Source organism: Chiroxiphia lanceolata, chromosome 1, assembly GCF_009829145.1.
Source record: "Chiroxiphia lanceolata isolate bChiLan1 chromosome 1, bChiLan1.pri, whole genome shotgun sequence".
In the NCBI taxonomy this organism is placed as follows: domain Eukaryota; kingdom Metazoa; phylum Chordata; class Aves; order Passeriformes; family Pipridae; genus Chiroxiphia; species Chiroxiphia lanceolata.
In genome coordinates, this window is record NC_045637.1 from 129,525,368 (window position 1) to 129,547,122 (window position 21,755).

Consider the following 21,755-nt stretch of genomic DNA (forward strand, 5'->3'; position numbering starts at 1 on the left):
ACATTTCCTGGGGCCCTACCTACTTAAACTCACCTTCTCCATCCCCATGTTCATTCCCTGCGTTGTGCTTACACACCCCTGCCCTCCTCACGTGCCATACTAGTAAATTAACACTGCCCTATTTAAGGGGGATCATTTTTCACCCTATCTTGCTGCTCCCCCGTTTCTCCTTTACTTCGTTTTCAAATGCCAGCTGTGAACTTTCCCCCTCATTTTAAGCTCTCAAATCAGCTTAAAATTCACCTCCTTTACTCGAACAGCTCTTGCAACCCCCCAGTGACCCATTCCTGACATGAGTTCAAACTCCACGCTCTCCTGACCCCCTCTGACACTGCCATCTGCCCGCTACGTCAAAGGGCCCTTTTCCTCCAAGTTTCCACCATCTCGACCACAACTGTGGATTTACGGCAGGCAAAACATTTTAATATTTCCTTGATGCTCCTCGCGGGACACCTGCGGTCCCCAGCAGGCTGGGGCTGAGGGGGTTACCAGCGCCCAAGGAGGGCCCCAGTCTGCGGTGACTCTCCCGCCGCTCCCCTCCCAGCGCAGCCAGGAAAGCGGGAGGAAACGCGCCCTGGCAGTGACCGAGCCAAGGAAGCTGCCGGTCCGAGCTCCAGAGACCTGTCGGCCGCGCCCTCCCGCCTCGGGGGCCGGGCCGGGCCGGGCGGCGGCTCCGCCCCGCTGCGGGGGCGCCCACGCCGGCACAGGCGGCTCCGCTCGCCGCGCTGACGCCAGCGGCGCTGGAACACCTGGAGGGGCGGCGGCGCCTGCGGCTCAGCCCTTCCCTCCCCTTCGCAAGGTGAGTGCGGGAAGGGGGGCTCGCTGGGCTCCGTGCCGGGCCCGGGCGGGGAGCGCCGGTGCCGGGCAGCCCCGGGTGGGCGCCGTTGCCCCCGCGGGAAGCCCGCTCGGGGCGAGGGGGGCGGCGCGGCCGCCGGGCCTGTGGCGCTGGTGCCCGAGATCAGGGTATCCGCGGCCGGACCTGTCCAGGGAGACATCTCTGAGGCACAAGATGGCATCTGCCCCTCCTTGTGCCTTGTGTTCCCCCTTCCGCCGTGCGGTCGTCTCTCCATGATTATTGCATTTATCCGTTTGTACCTCCCGTACATCCTCCCTGGCTCTGTGCCCGCGGGAAGCGGGGAGGGAAACGGCCGGTTCTCCTCGGCGGTTTCCGGCTGGACTGCCGGGCTGAGGCGCAGGTTGCCCAGCTGCGGTCCGTGCCGCTCTGGGGCCCGGCCGGGTCGAGAGGGGTGGCGGGGCATCCTCTGGTCAGGTAATGTCAGACATCGAACCGGCACCGAGGCAGTGACAGCTGGGGAAATGGCAATTCAAGGAACCCAAATTTCTAAGTTAAAGCTTATAATTTGTGAAAGGTTGATCTTTATGATCAGATTCGTTCTATATCCCTCCACCTGATCCGTGTAGGCTGCTCTAGTAATTTAAAAGAAAAAGGAAAACATCGGGTCAGTTTTTAGTAAGAGAAAAGGGTAAAGGGCACTGTGCTCTTTTTATTTGTTGGTATCGTTATGGATATATTCAGTGCCAAATGTAAATAAGTCTCCTGTTCCACACTGTTTTGCATAATGCTGATAGCCTCAAGGATCTGCATGGCCTCTTAAAAGAGTAACTCGAGTTTGTCTTAGTTCAAATGTATAAATGTGAAACTGAATCGAGAAATCTCAGGGGTACGTTCTTTAACCCCTTACCTCCAAGTTGCATTGTGGTAGTATTTTGGAAGCTTGGCATTGGAGTTGTTCTTCTGTTTGGTTGGTTGTAATATTTTCCCCCTACCTGCAAGCCTTGCTTTAAACCAAGGTGACCTTTTATTTCCATGAAGCACCTGTTTGTTGGTTTTGATGCCCCCTCCCATGTTTAATTGTGTTATCCTCTTTCTTTCAGTTTCTGGATAGATTTTATTTAATTTGGGTCTCAGAAAGCAGCTGTGACTCTTGTTTCAGAGCAGACTTCTTGGAAACAAACTGTTCTTGTGTTTTGCTCTAGCAAGACTGTTTAAGGACAAAACTGTGTTTGATCACTTCTGCAAAGTGTTCGGCAGAGGAAATGGCGGGCTGGATATTGGAGTCTGCAGTGCAGACTGCATTTGGTTATGATCTTTGATCTTTCATCTGATTTTTCTGGTATGGCCAGTCTTTGCGAACGAAGATTTGGGAAGGGTCTTTACCCTTCGAGCCTGCGCAGTGGATTTTTTAGGTGAGACACAGTGTGCGCTGAGCTGAGCCCACCCTTTAATCCTAAGGTTCATCTGCCGGGGCCGAGCAAGCTTGGACAGTGGCAGTGAGGTCCTCAGGACGTAGGTTTGTTTAGAGTGACCTTCTCTTAGATGGATGGCCTTACAGGGCCGACGAGCTCCATCTGCCCGGGGGAGTTTCCCTGACCGGGAATCGAACCCGGGCCGCAGCGGTGATTTTTCTGGTAATCCACTCTTTTTCTACTTGATCTATCCAGGGTTCTCAAGGAGAGAGTGGACGAACCCCTTGACAGTGCTATGTGTCTGACAGGTCTAGAAGTTGCAGTTTTTAGTGATACTTAGCATGAAGTTCAGCAGCATCTCATTTAGACTTTAGCAATTTTTTTAACTGCTATTTGAAGAGGAGTAGCTTATTGGTGTAAACTGAGTAACGTAATGATTTAAGGTTTATGTCAATACCACTGAAGGAGGAATTTAGCATAGAGCCACACAGATCTTTTGAGTCGTGAACTGCCATAACTGGTATAACTAGTCACGTTTTTCACATGACAAACTCTACTGGAAGGTGATGTGGCAGTTAAATGCTGCCAAACCTTGGTCTAAATGAGTTTCTAAAGTTTCTCTACTGTCAGAACTTCGTGAGTGAAACATCATTATGTCCAGAAAGGTTCAAGCACTTTAGTGAAACGTTTAGATGCTGGTCATTGGAATTTACTTCCTTCTTAGTTGAGAAAAAATTAAGTGCTTTTTAGATAATGGTGATTTCTTCCATTGTGCATGTTGGAGTTGAAATTCAAATATGAATGTTATTGAAGATTTGCAGGTTCAAGAAGACCCGTTATGAGTGTAGGGAAAGGTTTCTTTAACATTTTTCTTTCACAGGTTTATATTATTTGGGTGTGGAGGGAATCAGTGCAAAGTAAAATTCCTTTTGAAGCCTACTGCAGGGTTAGGGGTTTTTTTTTTTTCCCCTTAGTAGAGTTTCAGGCCCACCCATCTTTCCATTTCTTCTCTTTTGTCCATACTTTACACAGCAGCTAAATTGTTCTGATGATTTCCCAAGTAATCTTTTCTGGAAGAAATGAATAATAACATCTCTTTTGAGTCTTCAACTAGTGTTGAAAGCTGTCGGTACAAGTTGGCAGAAAAAAAATGTGCCAATATCTCATCTAAACTAGAAGACAAAAAATGTTCTCAAAGTCTCTTTTTAATACTTTTTGCAAAATCTCCTCCAAGAGTATTGCTCTGTAATTGATTCTTCAAGATGTTTTTGCCACTTATTAACCATAAAATCATTCTAAAGACAAAATTATGCCACGTGATGCAGAAGCATTAAAAATACAAAAGCCCGGAAGGTGAAGTTTGTTAAACAAAGAACCAAGCAGTGAAGAACAGTAGAAACATTTGACCTTTTAAGCGTTGCGGTAATAACAGTCTCACAGTAGTTTTTCCTGTGGCTATTGTTAGCCATGGCAAACTGAGGGGCATTTTGACCAGTTGCACAATTGTTTACATCAACCTTGGGAACCACCTGTACTGAGTCACAGAAACAGTACTCGTGCATCTTGCAAGTAACTTCGTAGGGGTCACCACTGCTGGAACAGTTGGCTGGTGTGCCAGGATCTGAGAACAGTAATATAAAAGTTGAATGGACTATGTGTCTGTGGAGAATATACAGCCTGTACTGATGGTGTTTACTCAAAGGGTGGTGAAAGGAGGTCACCCTGTATTGTTGCTGCTGTGCATGCTAAGACTATTTTGCTAATCAAATCTCTTGTCCATGTATGTGAAAGGGAATCTAGAGAAAATTATCTTCTCCTGTTCCCTCGTCCAGCATTGTTTCCCCTTAGGTATAAATTGCTTTCTGTCTTCTGCATGGATGAAAAGGCAGGAGGGAGGCAGAAACCTGAGAGGGTTGACTTTGCCAGCAAATAGGGTATCTAATTAAGAGCCCTTAGTTTGAAGTTCTAAAACCATATATGTTTATATGTAATATCCTATACATGCAAAAAGAGTTTTTTGGTGGTTTTGTTTGTTTGTTTGGAGTTTTTTTTGTCCACTGCTTTTCCTATAGGTTCTACAAGGGAAAGTTTCCTAATATTAAGACTCTAGACTGATTACAGGTAGAATGTGTCACAAAAATAATCTTGTTGTCTCTTATAATCTATGCACACCGTGTGTTCCTCATGGCATTTTCTTTAATACTATTCATCTACTAAGTTTGCGAACACTGGTTTCTAAACTGAGAGAACAAATGTGTATTACAAAACAATTTGATAATAATTTTTGAGAAATGAAGCAAGTCTGCATTTAGAATGAGGTTAAATACTGGATTGTATATATCCCTGGTTTTGCTCATTAACAGTAAGGTAAGACCTGCCACTCAATGATTTATATTCAAAAATTCTTTCATAAAATGCACATAGTACTTATGATGCTTACCTGGTTCTTTCCTGAGGGCATTCACTCAGTGTTCTTCACAACTTTAAGTGGAATACTTTAATAGTCAAGTAAAAGATGTTACACGAGGGCAAATTGACACTATGTGCTGTCCCTACATTATTTCACAATAAGCAGATGAAAAATCAGTATAATCTGAAAAAGGAGTTTAAAATTAATTTTTTGTGTGATTAAATATCTCTGGTTTTGTGCTAGTGATTAAGTTCTGCATGCACGTGAACTTATCTAGAAAGTGCTGGTGTTTGCTCATCAGTCTTCCACCTGTGCGTCTACCAGCATTTATTGGAAATATTTTTTCTGAGACTACATGTGCTGTGTCTTGACTGCATGTGCTATTCTTATCAGTGCTTTTGAGGTAAACCACTGTTTTCAGGAATTTATCATTCAACTGCTTAAAAAAGCTTCAAAAAAACCCCCAAAACACAAAAACAAACCCAACCCAGCTCCAAATGTCATTCCAATACCTGTTATGCTCTAGAAAGGAAATCACTTATGCCTGTAAGTTTGACTTGGTAGGTTTTGGAACAATATGATAGGTAGATAGTACTGAATAGCCACAGAATTACTTTTATAGAGGAATGCTAACAGTTGACTTGGTCCTTGCACTTCGTGGGAGCAAAAACAGGCTTTAAAACACATGCTGACGTAGTGCCAAATTTCTACATTTTTGTGTTGGCTAAAACTTACCTCTAACCACTCCAGTACTGAAAACCAGTGCAGTTCAGATGGATTGAATACTCTCTAAGTTCTAGGTATAAGTGAGCAATAAGTTTTCAATGTGTAAATTTTCTCTCTTTATATGCCACTGTCTTCTATTAACTTGTATGTATCATGGTTGGAAATAGAAAAATAAAGACTAAAGGATAGCATGAGAAACAGGGCCCTGGATATCATCCTTTGTTTATACTCCCCCAGGAAATTAAGTAGAATAATTTCCTATGTTAATTCTGTATTCTGAAACATTAGAAGCATGCAATTGTTTCTTGGAAAAAATAATTCTTAACAGTATTCTCTGCGGTAGCTATGGTTCATCTGCCCTGCATAGAGAGTATTAAGAGTCAGTGTAAATTTCAGTGAAAAACAGTTCACTATATATTTAATGCCAATAGTATTTTTTTGGATGTACTGTTTGCAGATGGGTTCCTGGGTATTGCTGCAAAATGACAGAAAGCAGATCTGAAATGTTCAGATTTCTTCAGAGCTTGTACATTGTTTGTAATGATACAAGTCCTTAATTGCAGTCAGGCATTTAAGATACCTGCTGGTATTACTGTGGTTTGTTCTCCACACAGTTTACTAGCTGAGAAAGAAAGGAGTGTTATTATCTCAAACTGATGCCTTGGAGAATGGGCTCCAGTTTCTTTGATATTTTGTTGTTGTGAGTACATGGTTGGGGTTTTTCTGCATGTGAAATTTCAGGGGGCAGTGGGGGTGGGCGAGGGGGTGGTTGATGTGTTTTTTGGGGTTTGGTTTTGTTGTTTTCTTGTGGTTTTGCTTTGTTTTGGAGGTTTTTGTATAGTTTTTTTTTTGTTCTTTTTTGCTTATTTGTTTGTTTTAGTTCTTTGAAGAATCAAGATGAATTAATAAATAGAAAGAAATAACATTTTGCTGGGATGTCTCAAAAGCCTTGATAGAGAGGATAAGGAAATGGACAAAATTGTGTGTAGAAGTGTAGTTCCAGAAGTGTTTGCAATGAAACTGAAAACTGGTTCAAGGAGGTTTATGGGATATGACTGTGTCCCAATCACAGTATTTTTCAGTATGCTGCTGATGTTTTTTCCCCCCAGTAATTCAGCAGACCACCATGAAATCCTAGTTTTGAGAGAATTGGAATAGAAAAGCACTCTCACAGCATAATTTAGCTGTGTAGTTCAGGTGCTTCTTGTGAAAAGCATCATTTATGTGTACACAGAACACAGTGGTGAGGCTCTCTTTCAAGTGCTCAGATTTGCTCTTTGGAGGTTCTATTCACCATTTTTACAGGGACTTAATATTGAGAGGCTTATATGGTAATTTAGGCACTGCAGTTAGATAATTGGGGTCAAACAGCATGATTTTTTTCCCTCTCAGAACCTCCCAGGTATATAAATATAAAAGGAGCTCTCTCTGTATAACAGATGCCATTTATCCTGTGCTTCTTTTAAGAATGTTTGAAACTTCTTTCAAGATGTCAGCTCCTGAAATAGCTTGAAAGAGTAATTCTGTTGATACTGCAATCTTATATTTCTTCTTCTGAGAAGTTGGGGGTAATCTCTAAGATATATGCTTCCCAGGATAAGTAACAAAGCTGTGGATCAGTCTGAAACAAAGGAATAGACAAAACGTTGTAGTGGATGGAAGGAACTACTAATGCAGCACTTACCAATCTGCAAACTTTTTGAATTAATAAACAAGTGCATCAGTGTGTGGTCTAACAGAATGAAAAGACTCCTGGATTCAAAGCTAAGCATGGATGATTCTGCAGAATTAGAACATCAATGTTGAGAGTTAAGAGCTTTAGAGGAAAAAATAAATCTTGTAATTTTTCATAGATATAGCTTGAACTCTAGGTTAATTTTAGCTGAATTACAGTGGTAGCTATTCATGTAGTTAAGAGTATGAATACTTCTAAGTCTGTGCATAATCTGGACATGAAATGCCTGTATAGACCCAGACAGTTTTTACACTTTCTGCACTGGCAATATGGATAATAAAGATCTCCAGGCTATTAATATTGTCCTTTGTTTGGAAAAGGCAAAATGAAAAGTCACTTGAAGCTCCTCATCTCCATGTTTGTAGATAGACTAGCAAAGATAAAACTGTACCTAGTCTTCATCTTGCAGTGAGACTGCTTCTTGCTTTGCAGGCCCATTCACCTGATTCAGTTTGATCACAGCTTCCAGGGAGCAGAGTGGGGGAGATATGTTGCCAGCCAAGAGCTGTTGGAGACACAGATGGCATTGATTGCCCCACTTAAGCACATTCTCTTCCCTTCAGAGTACTTTACATAAATGAAACTATCGCTCAATTTTTACATATAGAACTGCTTAAAATTATTTTTTTAATTGGTTGTTGTTACTTAGTACCACTCTACTATTACTGTATTAAAAGTTTCTTGGAAGATTATTCATTTTAATAAAAGTGTTGCAATAAGTAAATCAACTGCAATGCATGATTCTGCTATATTTGAAGCTATAAGTTGCAAGGCTTTTAGGATACATAGAGTCTGTGGGGATTTGAAGAGCCACAGAACTTATTAGCTGCTTTGAAAGTACAATAAAATGAGAGGACAGTGCAATCAGTGAAAGTGCAGACTCTTCTATGTCTCTCCTGATGAACACATTGCTTGCACGTGAGGGTTGATGAATTCTGCTATGCAGCTGTATCGCTCCTGAAGTCAAACTGAGTCTAGAAACAGTTTGGATGTATTTTACAGTGTCTAGGCTGAGGCTGTGCCAGTCTTCTCTGGCATCAGCCTGCAAATATGATGATTTCTGGAACACAATCCTGAGGCTTCTTGGTGGCTCCTCAAAGAGCCCCTCAGGGATTTCCAAGGTTTCAGCAGGATTTATGAACCCAGCTGGATCTATATGGGAATGGATGTTTCAGCACTGTGGTCCCTTGTTTTCTGAGCAGACTTGTTATGAATAGGGCCAGCTCAGATTTATTGTTAAAACTGAAGTACCATCAGTCTCTCTCAAAACACTGGGGAAAGTACTTGCAAAATTACTGCACTTGCAGCATTAAATGTGGGTTTGTGTACAGTAATCTGTAGTGTTCCACTGCTTTCCCCAGCACGATAAAAAACACCTGTGTTTGCTTCTGATAGCCCTTCCACCATCTAGAGTATCCCTATCTTTTGTTTGTCAAGATAGAGACTGTCATGGAGATCACTAGTGTTGTGTAACTCTTTATTGTCAAAGATAATGGAAACTTTCCGATACAAATGCTTTCCTATAGGGTGATAAATTATTTTTTCAGGGTTTTTTTTTTTTTTGTTAATCATTGTCAGTATAATATTATTTATTGAAACATCTTTTTTTTTTTTAGTCTTAATACACTGGGAAGAAAAACAAAAAAAGTTCTTTACATCAGCTCCTTGTGGCAAATTAAGCTCGTTTTTATATCTAAAACTGTATGATAAAAGGTTAATTTTAAATTTTACTACAGTTTCGGGGGAAAGTATTGATGGATTCAAGTTAGTGTCATGTGCTTTCATTGTAGTCAGCTTTGCCAAAGAGCAACTGCCTTATTGCTTCTGTTCAGGACATTTATGTCTTGTTCTTCGAAAGCATAACAGAGTTCAAAGCCTAAAGCAGTCAGAAGTTATGTGCTCATTCCTTGGTTTCTTCCTGAAGCCTCAGGGACAGCATTTTGTGACTGTAGGGATTCTTTGTTACATGATTATGAAATGTTCCTTTTAATTCTTGGATACTTACCTGGGCTGTTTCCAGTCCTCTTTGATTAGTATCTCTCGCTTTTTGAGGCTAGACTTAGGTCTTGGGATTTCTTCCAAAAAAATCTCACTGCTTTCAGCTAACCCAGATGCTCTTAATAGTGTCCTTTGTTACAGCTGAACCAATACCATAACCCTCTTTTGTTCCTGGACTTGGAATAGACAGTAACAACACATGAAGTTAGAGATTATAAAAATTATTAAGTTACTGCAGAGACAATTTACATTGCACATATAGCAATAATGGAAGAATGAATGTTAATGTTAAAAGTTTTGGCTATGAGTGAAAATATATTACTAAAAGGTGAAAATATTGTAGGTAACTTTGAAAACATACTATATCTTTTTGTATGTGTTTAGGCACAGTGGTCATGGGGCAGTGTTATTCTGCTGTCCATTTACACCATCCTTGTGGAAAGTCTTTCGTATTAAGCCAATGGTAGCAGCAAGCTTGCTGCTCTCGCTTCTGATCTTCTTTTACATTGTACAAATTTTTCACAGAATCACATAGGTTGGAAGGGAGCACTAGAAATTGCACAGCCCAGCCTCCTGTTCACCCGAGCCCAGTAAGGGCGCGTTGCTCAGAGCCATGTCTGTCCCTTGCCTCAGTGGGCAGCTTGTTCCAGTGCTTGACCACCCGGATATAAACATGAGAATTTCTCTAATAGCATCTCAACTACATCTGGCCCAATTAAATATTCCTATACTATGTTCCTCTACCTTTGTTTCAGTTTTTGATATCTTTGTAATATATACTGTTCCCTTTTCAGTAGAGCTTAACTGCGATGCTGAAACATGAAACATGAATTAATTTACACAAGTGTATCTAACTTGCAACAAGGTCTGTATAAATGGAAATTTTTTAGGGTACATTCAGATTGGCAGAACCCAAAGCAAATGCATATTTGTGGTCTAAATTAACAGCTAAAAAAATGGCGTAATAGTAGTGGACATCCAGGTTTTTCAGTGTTCTTGGTTACTGAGAAAGGTGAAACTCAGATGGGTCTTCTGAGGCATGACTGGTTTCTTTATGAAGATTTCTTGGACAGCATCTGGAATGAATGGGATCCAGGAACATTCTTGATAGAAATTATAGGTGAAATACTGCAAGCCTTATAAAAAGTAATCTGATTATTTCTTAGCAGCCACAGTTCTGTTTTCTCAATGCTAGCGCTTACCAAAGTGTCTTTGCAAATTGAATTCTTATTTAGAACCAAAAGGTGGCTCCATAGTGGAAATAAAACGGGCCCAGGGATTGAGCTTGAGCACTGGGCCACTGTTTGTTCCCACTGTTTAATTACTGCAATCTCCCTGGCATGGTTTTTATCTATACTACCTGGAACTCTCTGGGACCTTTCTCTCTCCTGGCATGTTTTGGGTGATGTCACATGCCAAGAGCCATTTCCAGCAGGCAGTGTGGGTAAGACTCCACTTCTGTTTCCTTCCACCCTGATCAGCCCCATGGCAGTATCCCAGCAGGCCTTGTAGCCTCGAACACCTCAAGCACCATCATGTCACACAGCAGGACAGGGAATAGACACCCTCATTTTCATAGCATGTGAATACTATCCTAATAACTGTGATATAATCCTCTCTTTGAACTAAAAAATTCCCACAACTAATATCTTAAGGGCATAGGGGTGCTATGTAGGACCTGGACGAGTATAACTAAGATGATCTCAGAGACAAAAATATAAGGTCAAATGTTTATGAAGAAAGAGCATGAGCTGTGCTTGCAAATGAGAACTGTTTTACCATGACCTTGATAGATACATTTCTTTTTGTTTTAGGGGCATTGGTTTCCAAGAGGAGCAGGTGGACGTGTACAGTGAGTAAGGTCAGTGCCTTAGATCTTTTTCCCATACTGGTTGTTTTCACTTTGTTCTAAGTAATATACATGTTATTCCATCTAGATAGGCTGTTCTTTGCGTCCTGTCAAACCAAGTGTGCAGCTGAATAACTGAGTCATGGATGTGTATACAAGGTAAATCCTGTGGTCTTATCTCACACAAACACACCCACAGTTGACTTAAGGAGGACTAGTGTGAAAACAGTGAAGTCAAGCATAAAGGTATTAGAAAACTGGAGTTAACGTTGCCCGTGACTGTGGCTTTAGAAACTACAGCAAAGCCATGACCTGTGCTGTCTATTCAGTACCTTGTCTGACTCAGTGGTTCTGTAACACAAATGACAATCTGAAATGATTCTTTCTTCCTCTTTGTTTAGCTGTTGGCCTTTTTATTTAAACTCTACTCTGAAGATAGAGTTATGAATATTCTCATGATCTCTCCTGCAGTGCTTAAGAGCATGTCACAAAAATTCCAGTTCAGGAAAATTTTGTACTCTGATATAATCTTGCTGCATCTCATGGAATTTTGCCATGAAGTTTCACAGGTACTGACAGCAGAGAGGTTAGACTCAGAAATCTGGAGTTTGGCTCCATTCAGCTCCAAATGGAAGTGCATGTGCTTCACACTTGCAGGAACCACTCAGGTTGTTTGCATTCCCTTGTTTGGGTTCCTGCAATCTGTTCCAGTCCCTTTGCCACTCCAGTGCTAACCACACTCTCTGTAAGCAGCACTGTGCTAGATATGTTTCCAGCATCACATCTCTCCCTTTCTAGCCCCTTTTCTTTCTTGCTTGCCAAAGTTCAGTTTCAGCACCATTACCTTCCTAGCTGCTTTTCCCATTACTGTTTTCTTAGTCAATCACCTTCATATCTTAGTGTAGCCTGTTGGTGTGTTCATTCTGTGCCTCTTCTTAATCAAAGGCCATTCCCCAGCAGCACCATCTCAGCAGCTCCATTTTGGTCTCATCCACGACCATGGTGCAGTGCCTCCATTTGCCTGTTAACTGTGTGCTGAAGAACAGTCCTCTCTGAAAGCAGCAGAGGAGAAGCCAGGTGCTTGTTGTTTATAAGGACTGTCAGGCTTGGCTGGTAAATTTGGCCTGGAAAGAGTGTGCTCAGGTACCAGTGGGAAGTGATGTGCATGCCATCTGGTCAACTCAAAGTATAGTGGGAGACTTGAGTATCCAAGCTGGAGATGGTAATTTATAAAATCTAAAGCCCTAATGCACATATATCATATCCTATCCTAAGGAACTATGGTGTCCCTCATAGAAAAATCACCTGGTCATTGAATTTCACATCTAAAGTTCAAGACATGATGTAACTAGTGTTTTAAAAAAATAGATCAGTGGGATATAGGCAAAAAAAAAAAGATAGAAAGTAACTGAAATTCGTTGTGACTAAAACTTGGAGGAAAAAACTTGGCTGAGGATGATGCCTAGCATGGACAATTTTGGCATGCCCTGTCAAAAGTCACAGAATTTATGCCAGATAAATTTGCTTTTGCCTGGAAAACTTGCTAACATATAAGTATTGGCATCATAGATGGCACCACTTGAATCCATTTGTCATGGATTTATGTGAAAATTGTGTGTTAACTGTGGAAGGTCTATGGTCCAAGATTGAAAAATTTATTTTTGTAACATGGTGAAGAAGATGCTGCGACATAATTATTGTATGTGTGAAAAGGTAGCAGATTTCTAGTGTTTAACTTAGAAATTATGTTTTAATGGTGTTTGTATTAACTGATAATTTCTTATTTAAGTGTCTGAAGAAAACAAGAATTATGGAAGGTCATAAGTAGTAAGTATCTCAATTATTTTTTCTTATTCTAAAGAACTAATAGCATTTGGTATGTTGAATTGTCACAGCCTATCACACATTATGTTCTGGCATCTATTATTTATATGAAGTCCCTAATGTCAGTAGACATGCTGTTTAAAAAGAATAAAAATAAAAACTGAAAAACTGCCAAAGACTAGAAAAACAAATTAATTGACTAGATAGAAAAATAGGATATCAGTTTCCTGTGTTATGAAAATAAGTATGAACTGTCATATTTCAAGAGGTTTTCTGTGATCATCAACTTCACAATAAAGTACATCCTTCTTTCAGTTATATTTTCTGATTGCTTAACAAAATCTAAGTGTGTGCATGGTTGCTTGACACAAAATCCATCTTAAAAGGTATTGACAGGTTTCTACCAATTGTCCACCAAATATTTCAGTAATGCGATTATGAGTCTTTCATTATCTTAAACAGAAGTAATTAAATGAAATTAGAAGCTGAATTTGTGTGTAGTAGTAAAAAATTATATTCCTCTTATTCCTTCAGTTGGTTTATCAGTCTTGTAATTCAGGAATCTGTACTAATCCCAGCATTTTTTCTTAATCTTTTTGTGACCTAATATTAATAACTCATTTTTATACCTTGCACAGTGCCCCTAGAATTTCTGGTAACCTCAACTGAGGCAGCTATCAAGGCTAGTTAACATCAGATGAATTATGGTGTTTTCTTGACTAGACCACTGAAATGAGATATCAGTTATTTGCACAGCTGCAGCAGGAGTTAAAGCACCCAAACAGAACAGCTTTATAATACCCTGTGAGCGGTGTGATGGGATTTTTTAATTAATATTTTTAAAATAATACTACTTTAAAACTTTCATATTCTGTTTTCTCATAATGCAGGGGTATTTGTTAGAGGTTGTAGATTTTGTATTTTAAAGGTGTAGCATTTTTCAAGTCAATATAGTCTTCACCAAAGTTGATAGGCTGTCTGTTGTCCATGTGTGTAATGGTTTGTTTGTACAGAATTCCAAATGAAATGTGGTATGTTTTGCATGTGTTGTTTATTTTCTGCTGTATCACCAAAAGACCTTTATTTTAATTTTAATTAAATACATAAATTAAATTCTTGGAACTAATGTTTGTGTAGAATTAAGTGGGTAAATATCTTCACTTTTCAAGTTCGGAGAAGAAGCCAAGAAGTTCTGTGTATAAGTGCTTTTTAAAATTTAGTCCATGCTCACTTCCAGTTTAATTTCTTACCCTCTCTTTGGTGATTAAGGCACTATTGCCTAACTGACTGATTAAAAGTAACAAAGCAAGTAACATACCCCTGTGAAACCACCCTTTGGGGAAGTGTACCAGTGGCTGTTTTTTTTTTCAGAATGGCTGCATTATTTCACAGCAAATATGTGTATGTGCGTGTATGTATACGCACGTGTATTAATCAGAGGATCATAGAATGGTTTGGGTGGAAGAGACCTTAAAGATCATCTAGCTGTAACCCCCCTGCCATGGGCAAGGACATGTCTCTCAGTACATGACTTGATGTGTGTGTTGGGTCTGAAGACCTCTTGGAGTAGCATCTCTGAACTGTCTGTGTGTTGTGGTCAGTATCTCACTAAAGAGCCATAGTTCATCACTCCACAGGTAGAAGGTATTGTTTTTCAAGAGGATATTTGATATAGTAATTTTTGGCAACCATTTACTTCTAAAGAGTTGCAAAGTTACTGCAGCTTTTTATGCATGAATATGGGGGGAAATCTGTGTACTTTTGCAGAAATGAACAATCATAGAACCATAGAATCAGCTGGGTTGGAAGGGACCTCCGAGATCATCAAGTCCAACCCTTGATCCACTACCACTGCGGTTGCTAGACCATGGCACTAAGTGCCACATCCAGTTTCTTCTTAAAAACCTCCAGGGACAGAGAATCCACTACTTCCTGGGCAGCCCATTCCAATGTCTGATTACCTTCTCTGTAAAGAAATTCTTTCTAATATCTAACCTAAACCTCCCCTGGCACAACTTGAGACCATGCCCTCTTGTCTTGTTGATAGTTGCCTGGGAAAAGAGACCAACCCCCACCAACTCCTTTCAGGTAATTGTAGAGAGCGATGAGGTCTCCCCTGAACCTCCTCCAGGCTGAACAGCCCCAGCTCCCTCAGCCTCTCCTCAGAGGACTTGTGCTTGAGTCTCTTCACCAGCCTAGTTGCTCTCCTCTGGACCTGCTCCAGGACCTCAATATCTTTCCTGAACAATGGAATAACACCTCCTAAAAGAGGTCAAGATTTCATTGTAAGGCTGTATTTTCTATTAAACCATCCTGGTATGGTTTGACTATTGTGGAATATGTAGTTTGTCCGTAGATTACACTTTTTATTAGATCTGCTACAGGAATGCAGAATCATCTGTCAATAAAAAAATAATCCTTGAAAAAAAGGTTACCTGTTACACAGCCACAGTTGTCATGTAGTCATTGTATAAAGAAAGATGTGAGATATCAGTCTTTCATGTAGCATGCTCAAAAGAGATGAGGGTTCTTCTATTCCTTTTTTTATTCAATTACAAAAAAAAGGAGAACAAGAAGTGGTCTAATCCCATTAATAAAATGAACTCTGCGAAGTCCTGACAGTCCTGAAATGCCATGAAAATTGCTACCTGCTTAAGCAACTCTGTACTAGTTCACTTGAAACTCCCCTATTAATTATATAAAATAAAAAGTTAATTCCATGGGCTATAAATCAATCCATAATGCATTCAGAAGAATTCTTTGCAGCTGATTATTTGGCAGTACTGCATGCTTAAGACATTTGAATTGAAAGCAGTGCATTACTTTCCAGAGTAGGATTGGAAATATAGTACTGATGTATTTTCTTTGTTATTAATGCACAATAAGGAAATGCTTGTTATAATATATGTCTGCATGCAAATGCAATATTCTTAATACAAAGGTATTAATTAAGCACGTTAGACTTAATTTTAAAGCATCCAATTGAAGTTTTCAATTTTATTTCTTCTAGCAATTATCCGAGAGAATTTTATGATCAATATGCTCAAAGCCAAGAAAAATCTGTGGTCAATAAAATGCAGCAGAAATACTGGAAAACAAAACAAACCCTTATTAAAGTTACAGGAAAAAAGGAAGATGAGCATGTTGTAGCTTCAGATGCAGATCTGGATGCAAAACTAGAGGTTTGTAATGTTGACATAATGTGTGTTCACTGTTTGTTAATGTTTAAAGTGTTTTTATTTTCACCAAGCCTCTAACGTGTACACGTAGTATATAATAATGTATATTTTTTTTACCATAATTTTCATGTAATATCTTTTCCAAATTTTGGCAAAAGTACGTATGTAAATTCAGTGAATATAGTGCCATTTTGTAATACAAAACCCCATGTCCTTCAAACTCTATTTGAAACCTAACATCATCAGGATTTACTTTCATGTGTTGGGGACAGATCTTTTCCTTTTGTTAGCAGAGGGGAGCAGGAGATCATCCTTATCCTTTGTCTTTGTCAGTTTAAGGTAGTTTATTTTTTTTAATACTATTCTGTAGTGTATACAAATGACAATCTCTATACAGATACAAAATACCACATATATCACAAAAACGTGCAGTATACCAAGAAGGAGCAAGGTGAACAGTGTGCTCTGCACTCTGGAGTTTTCGAGCATATTAGGGGGTTCTGACATGACCAAAGAACCTTCTGAAAGTCTGTAAGATATAAATAAGAGAAAAAAATCCTGCTGTGTGACAAATACAGTCCTGCTGTCAGTATCTTCAACCCCACTGAGAAAAAAAAATAGCTTAAGGTTCTACAAATTGAAGAGCTCAAATGAATTTGAGACAAAGTAAAAAATAGAGGATGGACTACATAAATGTAGCAATCCAGTTTGTGTCCATGTAAGTTTTGTTGGTATTGTTCTGTTAGGTAAGGATAAATGTTTTGCCTTACTGGTTTTCTTGCAGTTTCCTAAAAAAACAAATTGACTTCACAGTTTATTTAGATTTTAACTGAAATACAAGAGGCTGTTTTACAACAAACACTAGTGGGAACTTATAACGTGGTGATTCTAGCTATGGGGTCTTCATGATGGATTATAAATCAATAGTACTGATGCAAAACAAGCTGGAAGGATAGAACAATATTTTTTAAATACATACCTGAGTTTCTACCATGTCTGCTGTATTGCGGATTCATTAAAAAGGATGCTGTGTTAGCTCAGGTGGGATTGGAAATAGGAAAACGTGTGTTTCAAAAAACTATAAACATGTTTTCACTTGGACACTTTCTCACCTACAAGTCACACTCCCAGTTTAAAAGACAGGACCTGTGTAAATGTATAGAAGTCAAGCAGCTGTGAAGGAAGGCAGCTACTGTGCTAGTAATCCATTTTACTTAGTTGTGTAATGCTTGATATGGTGGATTTTAGGTATAAATTGCAGGTTGGAGGTTTTAGATGGAGAGAGAGTAGTAATTCTTCTATTTGCTAGAAACAATCTCCAAATTTAGTCAAGACTGACATTTTTTACCTCTACTTCCTTTGGAAACTGCTGGTTTATAACAGCAGTTATAAAGTTTTATTGGTTATACCAATAAAACGTTCAGTTTAAATCAACAGCTTTCTATGTTGAGGTACCTATGCAAGTTCACAGTATGAAAAATTCATACTTCACAGTATGAAAAATTCAGTATGCATATTGCCACCTGTGATAAACATGATAGACATTTTGATAACTCTTTGCTCTACTGGGAGTTTTTTAGAAATAGATTTGTATATCTCTATATATATCCAAAAATATCACCTAAAAAAAAAAAGCCCAACGCAAGTAGTTTGGTTAACTACCAGCTGTTCTTTTGTAAGTTATGATTGGTCTGTAGTTTCAGTGGATAATTTAATTGAAAGAAAAGCACAACTGGTAAAGAAAATACTTTCAGGCTGGAAAGATTTCTCATTGTTCAAGAAGGAAATAATGATCCCTAATAATTTCTACAAAAAATTAAGTTCTTCCGTGTATTTTATTCATCAGTATTTCTTGCATGCACTTAACAAATTTTTTGTGTATTTTCTTTCAATATCAGCTGTTCCATTCTATTCAGAGAACATGTATGGAGTTGCTGAAAGCAATTGAACTGTATCAAAAAAGGATTTGTTGTAAGTATGATCAAACACAGTAATTAAAATGGTAAGAAGGTCTGCATTATGGAACCATTAAACAAGTGAAAAAGGGAAAATTAAAATGGGGAACTACTAGTTTCATCCTGTTTTAAAGTAAAAATAATGTTCCTTGCAAACAGCTAAAAGCAAATTTTCTTATTTGCTTAAAGATTTCCTACATCTTAAATTTTATATATTGATATAATGCAGTGATAGGTAGCAATAATTACTGGAGAAAGCTTCCTTGAAGTTCTTTTTCTCACTGCTTGCTTGGCTTGTTTACATTCAGAAGTCTCTTGTCTAGAAATCCTAACTCCTTTCTAAACTGTTTTAGTTTTTCTTTCTATCAGGATTGATGACGAAGAATATTTGGCTTATTACTAGTTTTATAATTAAGTAATCCATGCTATTACGATGAATTTGATAATGCTGACTTGGCTGTAACAAGTGTACAGCAATTAGTGACGGTCATTAGTAAGAGACAGGGACCTAATCTGGGAAGTTTCAAACAGCAAGTTGTATTAAATGTCTGCTATAGGTTCTCTGCAATCAAAATGGGATAATGTCTCAGAATCTGGAGGTAAAATTGAAATAGAGGTTAGTAGGGTATTGAGTTCCAGAAGTGTTCCATAGGAGCAGGTGAAATCTCTGATGCAGAGATGTGCATGCAGAATGTTCTACCAGAGTTCTACCATAGTCTGCATTAGAGTTGACTGTCATTTTGGTAAAAATGACAGGAGACTTCAAGAGATCTTCTTTTATTGTATTAGGCCACTCTCCATCTTGATAGTGGGAAGAAATTGGTACTCTAGGAGACAGCCACTTTAGAAGACAGACAAGGCCATCATGAAATGTTTTTGTAAGGATCATGAAGATCCGTGGTCCCAGTTTGGAAGTAGTCAACAATTCAGTGTAAAAACACTTTTCTTCCTCTTCTTGTTTAAAAAACAATCAGTTACTTTGAGGTAGACATATTTCAGGTAGTTGAAATGTAGTGTTTGAATTGTGTAGAATGCTAAAATTGTCAAGTAATCTTGAAAAGTATTTTGAAAATAAGTGTTCTTTAAAGTGGAGTGCTAGATTTTTCATATGAAAACTTTTTATGTAATCAAGCATGAAAACTGGTGAGCAAGAGAAAAGCAGGTGAATTAGCTTCTGTGAAAGTATGCTACCAAAGATCAGCTGAGGCAGTCCAAGTGGTGAAAAAGAATTTAAAAACCAACCAACCAAACCAGACAGAACCCCAAAAATCCAACGCTAAAAGATACTACAATCAAGACTAGGCCCTTTTTGTAATCTAACCAACCTACTTTTTTTTTTCCAAGAAATAACACATTTCTCCTGTTGTCTTTTGGCATTGATGGAATTTTGTGACTCTTGTTAAGTATATCTGTAAATGTCTCAAGTAAATCAGATCTTACGTTTATGAAATGCAGGAATTCTGTGAAATTATTTACTTTTGCTTTGCTGCTTGGACTTAGACTGTCTTAAACTATTTGATGTTAAGGCAGTTTTAAAGCTGTTAGAAACCAATTAAATAACATATTTGACCACTCATTTATTTTTTGTTAGTTCTGTCTCAGGAAGAAAACGAATTGGGGAAATTTCTTCGATCACAGGGTTCTCAGGATAAAACAAGAGCAGGAAAAATGATGCAAGCTACAGGAAAGGCCCTCTGCTTTTCTTCTCAGCAAAGGTATATGGGTTGACATTTACTGTCTGATTTACAAAGTACATGTGATAATTGTAGTTGAGTCATTGTTGGCATAATTCATTTAGCCATTGGAAATGTGTGAAGAATCAATTGATAGGAAAGTTATTGACCAAACCTGCTGTAGTACTGTCAGTATTACTGGCTTATTTTTCAAATTTTGTCTGATCCTGCTTTTTGTCTTATGGGCCTGCTCTGTCTATATCTCTAGTGCCTGTTCAGCTCAGCAGTTCTAAAGCTATACTGGTGCATCTTTGTGGCCTCTCTAGCAGTGAGGTTATAAGGGAGCTGATGTCAGGTCCCTCCTCTGCTTGGTGGCAGTTCTCACTCTGCATATAAATGCTACAGCAGGCTCACTGTAGAGGTGTCTGGGTCCTGGGAGGGAGGGAACTTAATAAGGAAATACTTTTTTTCTGGACCATGGAGTCTCATATCTCAGGTAGACAGAGGAGAAAGGAGGAGTCTGAATGTTATTTTCTGCTTTAACCTTACACTATGAAGCCCCCCTCCCAGGAGAAAATCCTAGAAGATCCCTTCTGAGCTCACATAGATTAGGTAGAGGCAAATCAGTAAAAGGTAAGGAATCCAGAGGGGGACACATGTGCACAAGCATATGCTGTTACCCAGAGCCCTTGATGACTCACTGACCCAGTGTTTGCTCAAGAAGTTTAAAAGTAACAGTACCTGATGGCATTATGAGTATTATGATGCTTTTTTTTAACAGTATTGGGACCATGGAAGTTTGACATTTACCAGCACTTGGGAGAGAGAATTTTATTATGTTATGTTTTACGGGATTTGGGGGGACTTTTAGCTATTGTGATACTTTTCAGCTTTAGCTTAACAGTGCAGCTGTTTGGCTTAAAATAAAATATTCCATACAGAGCACTGAGAATTTAATATGTTTACCTTGGGCTAGAATTTGGTCATTAGCACCTCCAGTAACAGCCATGAGGGGGATCTTTAAAGCGCATGTAAGGCACCCTTGAGCAAAAACACTGATGATTTGCTTCTTTATAAAGCTTAACTGTTTGTAGAAATCTCAGCGTATGGCATATCTACATAAACTGAATTTTCCTTTGGATGTCTAGGTAAGTATTTGTGGAATGAGAAAAAATGCGGGGAAAATCAAAAAAGCCACACTGAAATGTTCACATTTTATTATATGTCCTACTCAATGCATTTTAAGGGCATCTTTTAAAATAAATTCACATAAAAATAAAAACAAATGTTTGTCTTTCTTCTCTTGAGCTATAGTCAAACTCATGTTGAAGTTGGGACTACTTTTATTTATGTTGCATGCCAATAGCTAGCTCAGTAGATGGAGATCAAGAAGACATAATTTCTTGATTACTGGAGGTGAAATTAGAAATTCTCTTAGGCCAAGGGTCTTCCTAGCACATTAAACTAAGTCTGTGCTCTTCTGGAATGGATTGAACCCATTCCAATGAGGTCACTGCTTGCAAGAAATAGGAAAGCAGACGCAGCAGGAGGAAGCAAAGCAAAAGTTGGAGTAATCCTGCCTGGTTCTGAGATACCATTAGGAGTTGAAGTGATGGCATAGGGAAGACAACAGTGTCCCCTACTGCCTTTCCAAAGTGTGGTTGCCAGAAGAAACATTTAGGAAAATGTCCAAATCCTTCCAGAAGGTAAATATCCTTCAAAGGAATTGTTCAGATTCCTTAGAAAAAAAAATCAATAATTACCTACTTGACACATGACTTTTTTTTATTTACATTTACATCTGAAGATTAAATGGCTAATTGAAGTGCTTTTTGTGGGGTTTAACATGTCAATCCTGATATAACTATGGTATTTATCCAGTAATAAATTACTTCAGGAACATTTTTAGAGTTGTTAAATGAAACTTATGGAGGGGAATTGTAATAACATACACATAAGCAAATTAAAATACATAGATGCATTAGAATGGGGTCCTTTTTCACTCACACATGTAAATAAAACCTCACTTCTTGAACAGGAAGGTTGCAAGCACAATATTCATGCAAAATTACCCCGTTCATGTGCACCCCCAGCCAAGTTACAGAACTATCTGATCATACACTAGCATTTAACTATTTTGGCTGTCAGTAGTTGTATTACTCCTTTGTTTATCAACTTGTTTAACATATTCCCCTCCT

The 21,755-nt window shown here is 38.9% G+C and overlaps 1 protein-coding gene across 5 annotated transcripts in view; it reads left to right on the top strand.

Annotated features, from left to right (window-relative positions):
• The first annotated feature begins 681 nt into the window (after positions 1-681).
• Positions 682-21,755, top strand: part of ICA1 (islet cell autoantigen 1) — a 71,020-nt gene continuing 49,946 nt past the window's right edge. Inside the window, exons 1-7 of one of the 5 annotated variants that reach the window (XM_032702955.1) lie at positions 692-799; positions 10,892-10,938; positions 11,015-11,085; positions 12,716-12,753; positions 15,761-15,932; positions 17,828-17,900; positions 19,476-19,599. In XM_032702955.1, coding sequence (XP_032558846.1) covers positions 12,737-12,753; positions 15,761-15,932; positions 17,828-17,900; positions 19,476-19,599 — 386 coding nt within the window. In that variant the 5' untranslated portion in view covers positions 692-799; positions 10,892-10,938; positions 11,015-11,085; positions 12,716-12,736. Of the gene's footprint in view, positions 800-1,053; positions 1,271-10,891; positions 10,939-11,014; positions 11,086-12,715; positions 12,754-15,760; positions 15,933-17,827; positions 17,901-19,475; positions 19,600-21,755 lie in introns of those variants that run through there. The other 4 variants (XM_032702959.1, XM_032702945.1, XM_032702935.1 and 1 more) reach the window with 4 other exon arrangements.